We start from the raw sequence: 15,786 nt of genomic DNA, 5'->3' as shown, positions 1-15,786 counted from the left end.
CCTGAGCTGCTGTGACTGTGCTGTCACCTGCCTGGGCTGGGAAGGAGCTGGCTGCTGTCCTTGGCCGCGCTCCCTCTTGGGAACCATCGCGCTGGGATTAGCCCAGGTCAGACCTGGGAAGACATGGCAGAGTGGAAACATCACTTACCTGGGGAAAATAATCCCCCATGGGAACATGTTCCTGGCCCTGTCACCCTCCTGGGGCCACCTGTGGGATCCCTGTCCATAGGGCTGGGGTGTCCTTGACCCCCAAAGTGGCTCCCCTGGGCCAGCCTGCCTGCCTCCCCTCAGTCCCCATGCCTGGGGTGGAGCAGGAGGATTTCCACTGCTGCTAAAAAACGGGAGCAAAAATAGTGCTGGGTTTTGGTACGGGCACAGGAACAGGCTGCAGGGGCAATGCCGCTGCAGGAGAAGGAGGGAGGTGCTCGGTTTGGGCTGGTTGGGTGGCAGGAGCACCCCACAGGCAGGGAGATGCAGGGGCCAGCCCCTCTGTCCCCCTCGCCCGTCCTGGCTGCTTGGTGGTGCTTGGTTCCTTCCCTGCAGCGGGTGCTGGGGAGGTCCCTCTGCCTGGCCCCCCCAGGGGAGAGCCCCGTAAATACCGCACAGCCGCGGGTGGCACAGCTGGAGGCACAGCTGGAGCTGTGCAGGGTCCCTCTCCCTGGGTGCCTGTTGAGGCACTGCCTGTAGGTCTCGTCCCCAGCTTGGGCCTGGGACTGGGATGTAGATCTGCTCCAACTGGGAGCAATGGCTGCGTGAGAGCTGGGTCGTTCCTGTGTCCCCACAGGCCAGTCCCTTCCCCCTCCGTGCCATCGATGCTGCCTTTGTCCCCTCTCCACTGCGGATGTCACCTCCCAGGGTCCCCAGCCGCCTCATTAAAGCTGTGTTCCTCGTTACCTTGCCACCAAGCCATCCCAGCCCGCGTTGCCAGGTTTCCCGCAGTGCTGGTGCCCCCGTGGGTGCCCCCGTTGCCCACTCTGCGGTTAAGCCTGGAGCTGCAGACCTTGGCCTTGGTGGAGGGGAGGCAGTGGAGCCTGACAGCCTCCGAGTTGGTGTGCCTGGTGGGGACTGTCAGCTTTGTCCCCTCCCTGCTGCCTTGGCCCCTTAGACCCCGCCTGGTGGGGAAGGGCACTTGGGAGAGAGGTTTGGGTTTCTCTGGGGTATCCCCAGCTCAGGGACAGTGCCTGGTTGGGTGGCCTCAGGGGGGCTCTGTGGGGTGGGTGTCCCAGGGCAGTGGCCATCATGGGGGGGACACCAATGCTAATGTATCTCATGCTGCCTTGCTCCTGCCTGGTGCTGGAGGCATCCCAGCTGGGACCTGTCAAAGGCAGGAGGGATGAGGGACATCCCACCATGAGGAGGCAGGACAGGTTAGAGCCGGGGATCCCCTTTCCCTGGAAGCTGAAGACCAGGGGGAGCTACGGGCTCCCCTGCCTCTGCCCATCCAGCTCACTCATTCCCAGCCAGCTCCTGGGTTGAATGGGGGCTGGTGACCCGGTGGCCTGGTGAGGGTGACACCCCAGCCTCTCAGGGATGGTTATTAGCTGCTAATTGCTAACAAAGCAAGGACTAAGAGGGGTGGTGCTGTCCTGGCAGAACCGGGATGCATCTGGCCTATGTCAGGGCTCTCCTCCATCCCACCCCCGATGCAGGATGGGACCCCCCATCCCTCCCCACCGGCACCAGCAGGGCTCCTGGCCTGAGTGGGCTTCGCAGCGCTCTTTGATTTAAAGATTTATCCACTTTCAATATGAAGCCAAATGCAATATTAATAAGCTGAGTGGTGTTGGTGGCAGTCAGGGGAGTCCTTGGCTGGGATGGCAGGGCCGTGGGGGCACGAAGTGGCAGTGGTGCAGTGTTTGGGCTGGGCTGGCTGCTCCAGCCACTGTGTCCCCCGTTTTGGCCAGGGTCTTGGCCAGGGTCTCCCCGCTGTCTGTGCCTAGAGAGCCTGTGGGGACAGCCATGGGGCTGCTGGGTGGGAGCGAGGGGCTGGCACAGCGTCGGGTTGGGTGAGCCGTGCCCACCGCCTCTTTGGGAGCTGCTGAGGGGGTCTTGGCTGCAGGCCCCGGGTGGGGATGCTGGCTGCACCCCGCAGCCACCCCTGCCGCAGCCGGCTCCCTTCCCCCTCCCCTTTGTCAGCATCTCGGGGCTGCTGCAGCCGCCTCTTCCCGCCGCCACTGAGCCACTGCCGTTTCCATGGGAACAGGTTAGGATGTACCCCGGTCCCCTACCACGCCCCCAGGACCCACCACAGACCCCGGCTCCCCCCCCCCCCCCCGGGGGCTCCGGCTCCCCAAAATGGCTTCCCCTGGGCCATGGGCAACAGAGAGGTTGTGGGACAGCGTGAAGCATCCAAGAATGGGTGCTAGCCTGGTGTGGAGGTGGCCTCGTCCTGCGCTGGGGAAAGCAGACCCCTTCTGCCCTCCCAGCGTGGCCCAAGCCACCCACCCGCTGTGGAGCTGTGCCATCCCCCTTCTTCCAGGGGGCTGCCACTGTCCTCCATGCTGCTCACCCAGGTGTCCTGGCACCCGTTCCCACGCTCCGAGGAGGATGGGCACGGGGAAGCGGGAAGGATGGAGGCTGTGGCTGCCAGCCCGGCTCCATCCCTCCCCCGGGATGGCACAGGGATGGCGGCCGCCGGGCGGGCAGGGCAGAGCTGCTCGTGTGGGGCTGGGGTGTCTGGCAGAGCAGCTGTTCCCTCGCAGACGAGGCCCGAGGCCTCTCGGGTGCCGTTAATTATGCAAATATAGGGAAGTGTGCCGCGCAAGCGGAGGATGCCCTGTGGGGCCGAGGACACTCTGTGTGATGCCCTGCCTGCTCAGCCGGGCAGGCAGAAATCAGGCAGCCAAGGCCAGTGGGACTGGCGTGGGCTGTGGATGCGGCTGTGTGTGCCCGTGTGCGTGGCCCCAGGTATCGGACACGGGGTCAGTCACCCGCAGGTGACCGCAGGCTGGGGCGGTTGCGGTATGCCGTGCGGTGAACCTTGGCCGTGCTGCTGCCTGGATGCTCACCACCAACCTCTCTTCCCCTGGCAGACTTCAACTATGGTGCAGATGAGTATGACGCCGAGGGCAACGAGGAGCCCAAGGTGCTGCCGGAGGGCTCAGAAACCATGCCCTACATCGACGAGTCACCCACCATGTCCCCCCAGCTCAGCGCCCGCGGCCAGGAGAGCAGCGACGGTGTCTCACCCACACCCACCGATGGCCTCAGCACAGGGGTAGGTGCTCAGGATGCGGAGCTCTGCGCCGGGTGCTGTTGAAGCCAGGGCTGCGGGTGCCTGGCTCGGTTGCGTCAGCAGTGTTGGTTGTGCTCTGGTGCTGCTGTGACCTGGGGGACTGTCCCCACGGCATCCCAGACCCTGCTGGCCGTGGCTTTCTGAGCTTTGGGGAGCAGCGCCTTGTTTGGCTGCTGTTTTTGAGGGTGCCACGTCTATGGGACACCCTGTGTCCCTGCCCCGTCGTGCCATGCCGGTGGCAAAGCCAGGATGGCACGGGCAGGTCGGAGAGCGGGTTCCGGGTGCTGGAGCCCGGCCGGCTTGCGGGGAGGTGTGGGGTCCCCGGGTCCCCCAGCATCCCCTGCCCCTGCTCCGGGGAGCCCTTGGGGACAGGGCGCAGCCCTCCGCCGGGCTGCCGGCTCCATCTAGTGGCACTTGGGGACAAGCCGCCAGCTGGGGAGGGACACCTTGTGTCCCCCCAGCTTCTGGGGAACTTAGATTTAACCGCTCCTCTCCCTCTGCTCTTCCGAGAGCATCCTCGGGAAGCCCTCGGGGTTTATCCAGGATGTTTCACAGGAGGGGAGCTTGGAGACCTGCGGGGCGGGAAACCAAAGGGAAAAAAATACTTTTTTTTTTTTTTTTTTCCCGAATAAAAGTTTCCGTAAAGCCCAGGGGCTGTGAGGCCGCTGTCCCCGGGGACATCGGGGCTGCCGCCCCCGGTGTGTGCCCTGGACCCGTGGGCTCTTGGCAGGGCAGCGGGTACCTGTGGCCCCGCGGCGCAGGGCTCGGGGCTAGTTTGGGGAGCGTCCGCCCGGCCCTGGTAGCCCCTCCGGGCCCTGCCGCTGCCCGGGCTGGCCGAGCTGCCGGGGCCCCGCGGCGGGCCGCGGGCTGGGGTTTGGCAGCGGGAGGAGGCCGGGTTGGAAAACGTGAAGGTTTTTGTCGTGGAAAGAGTTAAGCCCTTAACCCGGATGCTGAGGCAGAGGAGGCGAGAGGTGTGGCTTCCTCCCCAGGGTCCGCTGCTGCGCACCATCCTCCTCCCGGCACCCAGCGCGGCCCCACGGCGTCCCCGGGGAGGGGGGAGCAAGGGTGGGTGGGCTACCGGCCCCCTGCCACCCTGCTGCGCGAAGGACCCTGTCCCGGGGCTGGGCCCACCCCACGCGGTACGTTGGGCACAAGCCCTGCGAGCCAGCCCTGACGCCCCAGTGCCGTGGCGATGGACGTGCTGTGGGGCAATGGGCTCCATCCCCAGGGGCCAGCAGGGATAGAGGATGGTGGTCCTGGGGAAGCGGGGTTGGGGGAGGCCGTGGGGGACTCTGGCAAAGCTGTGTCCTCAGGGGCTGCTGGAGCGTGCTGGGGCTGGAGCCAGTGAAGCTGGCTCGGTTGGCACTAACAGGCTCGGGAAGTGCTAGAGCTCAGCACTGGCTCTACCTCCATCTCTTTATCTGCAGCTGCTTGTGCCGGGGCTTAGTGGAGCATCGTCTGAATACCAGCGTGTTTTATGCCTCTGTGTGTCTAGCCTCCCAATGGGCACGGGCTTGTGCGCGGGTCCCTGCCCTTCTCTGATGAGGCAGGACTGCTGCCACTGCCTTTTGGAGGTGTCACCTCCCAGCCTGGGGGCTGAAGGAGGTTTCTGGTGGATCATCTCTTCTTCCAAGCTCCTCAGGTAGCTGTGAGCACATCTGGGGCCCCTGATTGCTGGGTGCAGACACGGCCCATCCATCCCTGTACTGCCTGGGAAACGGGAGCACCGTAACCACACTGTGGGGTGGTGGCCCAGTCCCTGCTTGGGGGCTGCTGGTTTTGGCACAGTGGGTGGCTTTCCCCTGGGCAAGGAGTGCTCCCCGCTCTGGGGACCTGGCTGTGGTGGTCAGGGTCCTGGTGCCCTGGCACAGACGCTTCTTAGCAAAGGCTGGGCAAAGCCTGAGCTGTGGCGTGGACACAGGCTCTGGAAAGTCCCCGTGTCTGTGTCCGTGCCCACTTCTCGCAGCAGCAGTTTGTTCCAGGCTTGGACAACCACGGGGCGAGCCGGCTCCTGTGGGCAGAGCCGATGTGGCCGCTGGTTCCCCTTTTGCCACCGAGGAGCGGGGGAAAACTGCTGAAACAGCTCTTGCGTTAGTGTCCCCTCCTCCAGCCTGTTCTTGCCCCATTCACCGGGGCCCACAATGTCCCTCAACGCCGCGGTTCATGTCCCCGCTCCCCGGCTGCCCCGGGGCTGTGGTCAGGCTGGGGCAGCAGTAAGGTGCCAGTGCTGATCCCCACGGGACGTGGGGCAGATGCTGCGGGAAGGCATGTGTCTCAGCTGCGTGGTCCTCTGGAGCTGCCGGGTCCCCTTGGGCCGGGGGGACAGCGGTCCGGGACCCTCCTGGGAGCACAGAGCCAAGTCTCCTTTACAGGACCTGATCCTGCTGCTGCCCTCCAAGGTCACTGGCACTGGTGGCACCACCCGGCTCTCTGCCTGCCCGCGGGACACGCGGGTCCGTGGCAGGCAGGATGGGTGCTCTCCCCTTGCTGGCTGCTCTGCCTCGGTGAGGGCACGGGGGGCCCTGGCAGGGACCGGGGGACTCCCTCTCCATGGGTCTGGCTGGGCACGCCAAGCTCCAGGAGAGCGGGCCCGGGGAAGTCGGCTACCGCTCGCCCCGGCCCCGGCCCCGGCCCCGGCCCCGGCGGAGCCGCCCCACCTCCCGCGCCGGGAGCTGCATTTCCTGTGGCGGGCGCGCAGGGCGGAGCGGCGGGGCCAGGGCGGCGGGCAGCGGCCCCCCCGGGGTGAGCGGAGGCCGGGGGAGAGCCGGGCTGTCCCATCTTCTCCCGCCCCGGAGTTGCCGCTGCCGTTGCCGCTCGGAGACGGTTGTGCAGCCGCCCCGGGAGCGCCTGGCGCTGCGGCCGGGACGGCGGGGCCGAGGGCCGGAGCTGGGGCGGGCGGGAGCACCGGGGATCCCATAATGGCTCCTTTCATCCCGCGGCGGTGGCCGGCGGCCAGGGCTGGGCCGGGCCGGGCCAGCTCGGCCGCCTGAGCCCCTCGCCGGGAGCCTTGCGGGGCCCCCCCCGCCACCCCCCCCCGCTGCCCGGCCGGCCATGGAGGAGGAAGAGGAGGCCATAGGGTACCTGGATAAAGTGCTGGAGGATGAAGATGACTCTGAGCCGGGAACCCCCACCAGCCCCGGGTCTCCGTTCTCGGCCGGCGAGAAGGTGGGCGGCAGGGACACCCCGCTTCCGCGCGGGGCGGGGGGGACGGGACAAGGGGCATCTTGCTCGTGCTGATGGCACCCGGGCCGCGGAGCTGCCTCCTGGGCCGGTGCGGCGAGTGCTGGTGGGGAGCAGAGCTGGGGGGTCAGCGGGAGCATCGCCACAGCCCCACCGCCCCCCCCCTCCGCCTGCCGGGGGCATGGGGCAGGCGTCGAGTAAAAAGGGCTCAGCGGTGTGAGCACCCGGCCCTGCCTCCCGTGGGGACGCGGGGGCCACGTGTGCTGCTGCGGGGGGCTCCGTGGCTCAGCAGAGTTGGTGCCGGATGCTCAGGAAGGGGCTGGACCACATTCTGCCGCTGTCCCACTGTGCGGCCACCAGCAACCCCGGTGCTGGGGGGCGGCTCCGGGGGGACCCCTGTGCTGGCAGGAGGTCCCCAGGTGCCCCCAGGGGGTTGGCACAGGGCTGGAGGAGGGCTCCAGCCTCGCTCTCCTTGGGGCCTCTTGCATGGGGTGACCACCAGGCCCTGCTTTAGGGTTGCCCCTCTGGGTCATGGAGTTCCAGCTGGCATCGACCCCATGGGTGCTGTGGGCCCTGGGTGCGGATGGGCCCCTTATCTCACCAGCTCCCACGCAGGGCCCAGGCTGGGGGAAGCAGGAAGAGCCCATGACTAATCGGTGGCAAAGAGCCCGCCAGCTCCTAGCACACAAAACTGGCTACCCCGTGCACCCCTCTGCCACGCCGGTCACCACAGCCTGACCTTAATGGTGCAGCCTGGCAGGGAACCGTGGGGTGGGCACCTCGGTTGGCACAGCAGCCCCCAGGGCCAGCTGGTGGATGCCAGAGTGGGATGGGGAGATGCTGATCTATGGCCATGCCCACCCCGTGACCGTGCACCCCTGGGTGTTTGCAGCTGCCAGGCCCAACGGCCAGGGCTGGCAGGGGTGAGGCAGGACCAATATATCCCCAACTGTCCCAAATGGCTCGTTGCCCAGAGCAACTGATGCCCTTTTGGCTTTACTTGGTCCTGGTCTCAGTGGCAAAGCCCAGTTCCCAAGTGTGATTTTTTAGGAGGGGAGGCCAAGGCACACTGGGTGTTCAAGGCGATCCAGGGGCTGGAGTCCCCATGCCTGGGTGCTGGCAGAGCCTCACTGGGGGTCCCAGAGCTCCCCAGCCCAGCCATGCATCGCCCATCTCCCTGCCACGAGGGTCATACCCATCAGGGCTGCAGCAGACGCAGGCATGGGCTCAGCTGCCGGCAGCTGAAGCGGCAACGTGGCCCCACACAGTCCGGGACCTGCCCCAGTGCCACTGGGTAGGGACCGCTGGGGTGGCACTTGCCTGGGAAAGCCTCAGATGGGGAAAAGGGTGGTGCTGGATCACGTGGCAGCACCATCCACCACCGGGCATGATTTCACCGGGCGTCTCTGGACTCTGCCCTGGGAGAGTCCTGCTGTGCCGCGCGCCACCCTGGAGCACTGCCAGCAACACCGGGCTCCCGGCCAGCCAGGAGCAGGGAGGGGAGCAAAGCCAGTGCAGCCCATGGCTTCCCAGCTGGCTCCAGCCTGGCTGTGCCGCCCAGCCAGCACATGCTTGGCCCTTGCCACAGAGCTTCCCCGATGCTGGGACTCGCGCCCACGTGGGGATGCTGGGGATGGGCTGGTGCGATGAGGGGTCTCCTCCCATGCCACTTTCTGGCTCAGCCGGGCTCCTTGCTGTGTTGCACAGGGCGAGCGAGATGCTGGCAAAGGCCTGGAGATGCGGAAGCTGGTGCTCTCCGGTTTCCTGGCCAGTGAGGAGATCTACATCAACCAGCTGGAGGCCCTCTTGTTGGTGAGCACAGCCCCCAGACCGGACACCCCTGCCAGGGATGTCCCCCAGCAGGAGTGGGTGGAGGGATGGATGGGTGGGTGGGTGGATGATGGATGGGATCATTTCTTCCTGGACAGCCTCCCCCCGGCAGGTCTGGCCTGGGTGCTACCCGGGCACTACCTGGGCGGGAGCAAAGCAGCATTAGCCACGCTAGAGCCAGCCTTGCTGCAGCCCAGCCGCCCCCGTCTCGCCTTCCCCCGCTGCCAGTGTGCCTGGCGGGGAGGTATTTATAGCCCCGCTTCCTCGTGCGGACTCGCTGGCCCTCGTGGCGGAGACGCTGTTGCATAACGTGGGGGTCACCTCCGCCACGGACGGGGAAGTCTGGGGGGGTGCATGAGCCGGGAGCGGTCCCGTGGTCCAGCTGCTGGCCAGGACCCATCCTGGGCAGCCCTCGCTGCCAGCTCGCATCCTCCTCGTCCCCCAGCCCTCGTCTCAAATGCTCTCCCTTCTGCTTTTGCAGCCTATGAAGCCACTGAAGGCCACAGCCACTACGTCACAGCCTGTCCTCACCCTTCAGCAGATAGAGACGATTTTCTACAAGATCCAGGACATCTATGAGATCCACAAGGAGTTCTATGACAGCCTCTGCCCGAAGGTGCAGCAGTGGGACAGCAACGTCACCATGGGCCACCTCTTCCAGAAGCTGGTATGCACCTTCCCTGGGGCTTGCTCCACTTGGAAGAGGAGGAGGGCTGGGGAGATAGAGCACCGTGCTGTGGGGCTCAGCCCCGGGGCATGTCTCAGCTCACGCCCTGCCGCATGCTCACCAGTACCTGTGGGACTTGCTGCCTCCCTCCCTGCAGCAGCCGCTGCTGCCTGCCCAAGCCCTCGCATCCTGGGATGGGGTTAGTGCAGCCTCCGTGCCCCTCCTGCAGCGGGGATGCCCACAGCTGGCGGGTCCTGGGTGCAACCGTGGTGGGGTTTTGGCTAGAGGGGCGTGGTGTGGCTTTACCATGGGGCTGGCAGGAGCCCAGGCGTGTGGGTGGCCCTCTGGGGGGAGGCAGGAGGTCGCTGCCTCTTCGCTGCCTGCGGGTGCTGTGGTGGTGGCTCCCCAGGGTCACGCTCCGGGTCCTGCCGCTGCTTTGGATTCGCAATGGAGCAGGGGCTGTGCCCATGGGTGCCGTGGCCATGCTGAGGAGGGGAGGGGGAGAGGGCAGGTCGAAGGGTGCCGGGAAGTGGCTGTAGCTTCAGCCTCTGCTGTCCAGGCACTCATTACCTCTGCTAGATTTTGGAGGTTTGTGGGGGCACAGGGCTGAGCAGGAGCCCCACCAACTCGCCCTGGGTGAGGGCTCGCCCCGTGGAGCCAAGCATGTGGCCCCCCAGCTGGCTACGGTCTGGCAGAGCGTCCTGCTGGGAGGGGACAGCTCTGGGCAGTGTCCCCTCGGTGGCTGCCCGGCCCCTCGTGCTGCAGGGAGGCTCCAGCATCCTGCCGGGCACCCAGCTAACCGCCGCTCCCCCCAGGCCAGCCAGCTGGGGGTCTACAAGGCCTTTGTGGATAACTACAAAATCGCACTGGAGACAGCGGAGAAGTGCAGCCAGAGCAACTACCAGTTCCAGAAGATCTCGGAGGTGAGCTGTGCCGGCGCTGTGCCGGGGGACGGGGCTGTCCCGGCCCAGGGCAGAGAATGCCGTCCCCGTTGCTGAGCCGAGCGCTCTGCCCCACGGAGATGCTCTCCCTGCCCTGGGGACTCTCGGGGACTGAGCCAGGGGCAGGGCCATCGGTGGCTGTGCTGGAGGTTCGTGGTCTCTGAGTATTGCGGGGGTTTGCCCCCCGCGTCGTGCATGCTCAGGTTGGGCTCAGGCCTCGCTGCTGTCATTTCTGGGATGCTGGGGCAGCCTGGGTGCAGGGTGCTGGGCACCTGTGGCTCATCTCCTGCTGGCTGCATCTCCATACCTGGCTCCCCTATAGAAACGGGGACCTCTGTGGCTGCAGCCTGGCTCCCCACTCCCTCCAGCCCCTCTGCAGCAGGGCTGTTCAACTCGGTGGGGCCAGCAGCCTCCCTGGGCTGCTGTGGGGCTGGGTGTCCCGCTCCAGGGTGCTCCATGGGTCCACCACGTCCCAATTGCTGGGCACAGCCAGAGCTGCTGCAGGCCAGGCAGCATCCCGTACAGCCCACACCTTCACCCCGGCACCCATGTGTGGCCTCCAGCATGGCCAGGCTGGGGCCAGGGGGAGATACCAGGGTGCAGGAAGGGTGGGGAGGGACCCCATGACCTTGAGCAATGACCTTCTCCCCACCCCAGCCCCCCGTGGGCTGCTCTGATGGGCCTTTCCCTCCCTAGGAGCTGAAGGTGAAGGGCCCCAAGGACTCGAAGGAGAGCCACACGTCCGTCACCATGGAGGGTACGGCAGGCGCGGGCGTGGGGAGGGGGACGCAGCCTTTTGTCTGTGCGCGGGACCGGCGCGGATGAATTACTGAGCGGCTCCCGCGAGCGGAGCCCTTTGTGTTCCCGTGCGCGGAGCCGGCGAGGAGCGGGGGACGCAGCTCTTCAGGATGCTGGGGGCGTGCAGCAGCCCCCCACCCCCTGCCCACCCCCTCCTCCCCGCCCGCCGGCTGCGCTGAGAGCCGTGCCGAGGGGCCGATGCTGTGCCGCAGCCAGGCTGAGCTGCCGCGGGGCGGCAGAGATGGCTGCGTGGAGACAGGGCTGCCATGGAAATCCTCGTCGTCGTCCGGCTCTGCTGTAACTGCACCTACGGTGAGGCGCGGGGGGTGGCTCCGAATTCGGGTGCCGGTGGGTAGCGATGCTGCGAGGACACTGGCCCGGGCCTGGCTGTCCTTGCTGGGGGGTGGAGGCTGCGTCGTGCTCTGCAGCCTGAAGTTGGGAGCGTCTTTGTTCCAGGCTCTATTGAATCATCTTGGCTCCGGCACATGCGGCCACGCGCTCGCCTTCCCCGCCGGGCAGGGGCTCGTGCCGGCGACGGGACAGTGAGGGGTGGGGCTGGCGGGGGGGACCCCCTCTGCCTGGGCTGTGCCGTGGGGAGGACGATGGGGAGGGGTCCCCGTTTGCTTGCCGGAGGCTGTGAGCATCGTAGAGCTGGAACGCCCGTCGCTGCGTGGCTGGGGAGGAGAGGCACCGGGCGTCCCTGCCTGCTGGTGCCCGGCCCCGTGCTGCCTGCGTGTGGGTCCCAGGCTGGTGGAACTGTGCCGGCGAGGAGCCCGGCGCTCCTCCCTTGTGCCGGGACAGCCCCTCGCGGGGCTCCCCGGTGCGTTGCGTGTGCCTGTAGCGATGGCGGCAGGAGGGCCCATCCTCCCCGTGGGTCTAGGGTGCCGGAAGGGGGGGGATATGCTGCCTGCCCCCTCCATCCTAGAGCAGGACTCTCGCCGGCTGCTGCAGGGAGCGGGGCTCCGGTTTTACCCGCTGGCAGGGAGTCGTGAGGGATGCAGCCTTCGGTTCAGGGTCCGTCCTTGTGTCCCCACCTCCTGAGCAGAGACCCCCTGTTCGCCAGGATGGGGGTCCCTCTCTCAGGACCGGGTGCCACGAGGCAGCACCCTCTGGGGGAAAGGGGATGGGAGGCCCCCGCGGTTCATGGCGCAGGGTGGGGGCAGGCGGCACCTTTCCCTCCTCTCCCCCAGCCCGAAGCCTGGCCCTGCTTGGCCCGGACAGTTTGGGGAAGTGCTCCGAAGCGAAAGGGCAACCAAGAGGCATCGGCCTGGCTGTAAGGAGCCCTGGGAGACACGCGGGCAGCCGGGCACGGGAGCAGCACTGTGAATGTGCTCTGCGCCTTCGCCTGCCCAAAGAGCCGGGGAGGAGGAGGAGGGTCTGGCTGCTTGAGGTGAAATGTGCTTCTGAAGAGCTCCCGGGGCAGGTTTCCTGCTGGGAGGGTGCATGGCAGGAGAAAGGGGGTGTCTGTGCCCCATGTGTGGGGCAGCTCAGCCCCTGCCCCGGACAGAGTCTCACGTGCAGTCATGGGGGGCTGCGGGGAGGGAACGCAGGGCAGCGGTGTTGGGACGATGCCTTGGCCCCTGGTTTCTCTTTTGGTGGGGGTTTTGCTGCCGCTGGAGCAGCCTGGGATCCCCTTGCACCCAGGGCTGGCTGGGGTGCAGGGATACGGGGTGTCCCATGGGGTGGCAGAGCCCAAAGGGAGGGCAGAGCAGGGACGGGACCTGCCGTTGAGCCAAAAGGGAAACTGAAAAAGCTGTTGGCTGCTGGGGGTGACAAGCGGCTCTTCCGCTCCACAGCCACCGCACAGCAAGCTGGCGGTGCCGGTGCCCACACGGTGCCCGGGGAGGTCCTTCGTCCCGCAGGGGGATGTGCTGGCACAGTCATGGTGGGGACGTTCCGCAGTCAGGGCAGAGCGGTGTTCATGACAGCCCCTCTGGCTTTGCCACCCATGACCCGTGGCAGCAGAGGGGAGGAGGACATGGTGGCCGGGTTGGTGTCCCCATCGTGCCCTGTCCCAGGGCAGGGACAGGCCTTGCCGGTGCGGGGCCAGGGCTGGAGCAGAGGACCATACACGGGAAGCGCCGCTTGGCAAGCGCCGTGCGGCAGCGATCGGGCTTGTCACCCCAGCGGGGACCCCGCAGGCACTGGGTGGGCATCCCCGAGATCAAGGTGCACGTCAGGCAGCTGCCAGCACTGGGCTCTGCCCTTGCTCCACACACCAGCCCAGCCGCAGTTTCTCCAGCTGCCGGCGCGGCAGGGCACGGGGCTGCGGCACTGAGCCTCGGCTCCCCGCGGCTCCTGGCAGTAACGTGATGCTCCAGCTGCCGCTGGCTCTGTGCAGAACCGACCCAGACGCTCGCCCAGGGCTCCGTGCGGACCTGGGGGGTCTCTGGGCATCTGGTCTCCCCTCCTTGTCCAAGCGGGATGCGCTGCTGGCTCTCGCGGGTGGGAGAGGGGCCGGGGCCCCGGCGGCGGGTGGCTGCTGACGCCTCCTCTCTCCCCACAGCGCTGCTGTACAAACCCATCGACCGGGTGACGCGGAGCACCCTCGTCCTGCACGTGAGTGTGATGCTAGTCCTGGGGTGGGGGGCGGCGGGGGCTCTGCCCCCATTGCTCCTGGGGACCTGCAGCCGTGGGGAGCGCCGCTGGAGGGGGTCTTCAGGGTGGGTGCTGCAGGCAGGGCAGCGCCCTCGGGCTGCTCACCTGCGCTTGTCCCCTTCCAGGACCTCCTCAAGCACACCCCAGCCGACCACCCTGACTACCCACTACTCCAGGATGCCCTCCGCATCTCGCAGAACTTCCTCTCCAGCATCAATGAGGACATCGACCCCCGGAGGACAGCGGTCACCACCCCCAAGGGGGAGGTGAGCCAGTGGGGTGGGCAGTGCCTGGGCACAGGGTGAGGGCTGAGCCCTCTGCCAGCCCCTGGCTGGCATCTCCACCCTGAGGAGCTCCATGGTGCTTGGCCAGGAGATGGAGGGTTTCCTCTAGACGCAGTCCTGGGTGCAAGGTTGGGACTCTACCTGGTCCTTGCTGCTTGCTGGCACCCTACTGAGCATACAGGACTCAAAATAGCACCCAGAGGACGTGGACCTTCCCATGCTCCTGGTGGCTGAGCCATGGAGAGGGACAAGAGCGTCTGTCCCCTGCAGTTTGTTGGCCTTTGCTCCCTGCTTGCTCTCATGCCAGCCCTGCTGCCCCGCAGACCCGGCAGCTTGTCAAGGATGGCTTCTTGGTGGAGCTGTCAGAGGGCTCGCGGAAGCTGCGGCATGTTTTCCTCTTCACCGACGTGCTGCTCTGCGCCAAGCTGAAGAAGACGGCGGTGGGGTAAGGAGGCTCCTAGGCACAGGGAGAATTGTGTCCCCCCCCCCGTCCTCCAGCAGGCAGGAGGACGTGTCAGGAAAGGGGGGGTCAGGCATCACTCAGCGCCCGCACCCCGGCCGCAGGAAGCACCAGCAGTACGACTGCAAGTGGTACGTGCCCCTGGCCGACCTGGTGTTCCCCTCGCCGGAGGAGTCGGAGCACTGCCCACAGGTCCACGTCATTCCCGACCACGAGCTGGAGGACATGAAGATGAAGATCTCGGCCATCAAGAGCGAGGTGCAGAAGGAGGTGAGAAGAGGCTCTGGGTGGTTGGGGAGAGCGTGAGACCTGCTGCCGGGGTGGGTGCCTTCCTCTGGGGTTGGCGATGGGACATGGGGGGCTCGGGGCGCCTGCAAAAGCTCCTGTCCACTCCCTGCCTGCAGAAAGCCAACAAAGGGCAGAGCCGGGCCATCGAGCGCCTCAAGAAGAAGATGTTTGAGAACGAATTCTGGCTGCTCCTCAACTCACCTGCCATCCCCTTCCGCATCCACAACCGCAATGGGAAGGTGAGGAGGGCGGGCTGGGGGCGTGGGGGGGCTCAGCCCCGCCTGCGCACAGCCCGCTGCATCGCCCTCTCTCTTGCAGAGCTACCTCTTCCTGCTGTCGTCTGACTACGAGAGGTCCGAGTGGAGGGAGGCCATTCAGAAACTGCAGAAAAAGGGTAAGTTCGGGGCTGCCGAGGCCCTTCTGGGTGGGGCTCCTGGCCCCAGCAGGGAGCTGCCCCGGGCACCATGAGGCGGTCCCGCAGGATCGCAGCCTGCTCGGTCCCTGGGCTGCGTCAGACCCGGTGCTGGCTGCGTCCCTCTGAAGCTCCTCTCCTGTCCTCTCCCAGACCTCCAGGCCTTCGTCCTGAGCTCGGTGGAGCTGCAGGTGCTCACGGGATCCTGCTTCAAGCTACGTACTGTCCACAACATCCCGGTCACCAGCAATAAGGACGGTGAGTGTCCACTGGACTGGCGGGTCCCTCTTTGCCTCCGGATGATGCCAAGGAGGAGCTGCGGGGTCCCTGCTCGGGGACCCTGCTGTGCAGGGGGACAGCTGCCCACCAGGTGGCACTGCTGGAGCAGAGTCGGGCTCCCCGGCGGGGCGATCCCGGCTGCAACATGGGGCTGCTTTCGGGGTCTCTCCAGCACCCCCACGGCCTGGGCAGGACCAGGGTGTCCCCAGGGCAAGACCCAGCCAGCCCTACCGGGAACCTCCCCCAGGGCTGTCCAGCAGCGGGAGAGCTCGAGGTGTCCGTCAGGGGTGATCGGCAGTAGGGGATATGTATCCTCTTCCAGACCTTGGGGACAGCCGTCCAGGGGGTTGGGGACAGTGGTGTGTCACCGCAGGCACCTCGCCATGGCATAAGCTGCCTCAGGGATGGCCAGCTCGCACGCTGGCCCTGGGGCGCGGGAGGTGGCAGCTGAGCCCTGACACAGCCTCTGCTCTCCCCGCTGCAGACGACGAATCCCCCGGGCTCTACGGGTTCCTGCACGTCATCGTCCACTCCGCCAAGGGCTTCAAGCAGTCTGCCAGTAAGTGTGGGTGCCCACCCTTGCTCGGAGGGGCCGGTGCCAGCAGGGGAGCTGGGGTCCAGCACATGGCCCCGCTCTGCCTGCAGTGGTCCCCGGGAGCTGGTGGGGACGTTCCTCAGGCGCTGAGCGGTGTCTGCTCCCCCAGACCTTTACTGCACACTGGAGGTGGACTCCTTCGGCTACTTTGTCAGCAAAGCCAAGACCAGGGTTTTTCGGGACACCACCGAGCCGCAGTGGAATGAGGTGAGAGGAGGG

General features: G+C 66.8%; 1 protein-coding gene across 1 annotated transcript in view; it reads left to right on the top strand.

The window, feature by feature from the left end:
• ABR (ABR activator of RhoGEF and GTPase) overlaps positions 1-15,786 on the top strand; it is a gene marked incomplete at both ends in the record, with an annotated part of 28,855 nt that overhangs the window by 1,521 nt on the left and 11,548 nt on the right. The window contains 14 exons of the mRNA XM_082008778.1: positions 3,033-3,221; positions 8,133-8,227; positions 8,727-8,912; positions 9,728-9,835; positions 10,550-10,610; positions 13,158-13,210; positions 13,375-13,515; positions 13,857-13,978; positions 14,098-14,263; positions 14,398-14,520; positions 14,600-14,675; positions 14,847-14,951; positions 15,457-15,531; positions 15,677-15,774. Of these exons, the coding sequence (XP_081864904.1) occupies positions 3,033-3,221; positions 8,133-8,227; positions 8,727-8,912; positions 9,728-9,835; positions 10,550-10,610; positions 13,158-13,210; positions 13,375-13,515; positions 13,857-13,978; positions 14,098-14,263; positions 14,398-14,520; positions 14,600-14,675; positions 14,847-14,951; positions 15,457-15,531; positions 15,677-15,774 (1,598 nt within the window). The remainder of the gene's footprint in view (positions 1-3,032; positions 3,222-8,132; positions 8,228-8,726; positions 8,913-9,727; positions 9,836-10,549; positions 10,611-13,157; positions 13,211-13,374; positions 13,516-13,856; positions 13,979-14,097; positions 14,264-14,397; positions 14,521-14,599; positions 14,676-14,846; positions 14,952-15,456; positions 15,532-15,676; positions 15,775-15,786) is intronic.

This window comes from Phaethon aethereus (assembly GCF_964289735.1).
Source record: "Phaethon aethereus genome assembly, chromosome: 19".
NCBI lineage: Eukaryota > Metazoa > Chordata > Aves > Phaethontiformes > Phaethontidae > Phaethon > Phaethon aethereus.
This window is presented reverse-complemented; position numbering and strand designations above follow the sequence as displayed.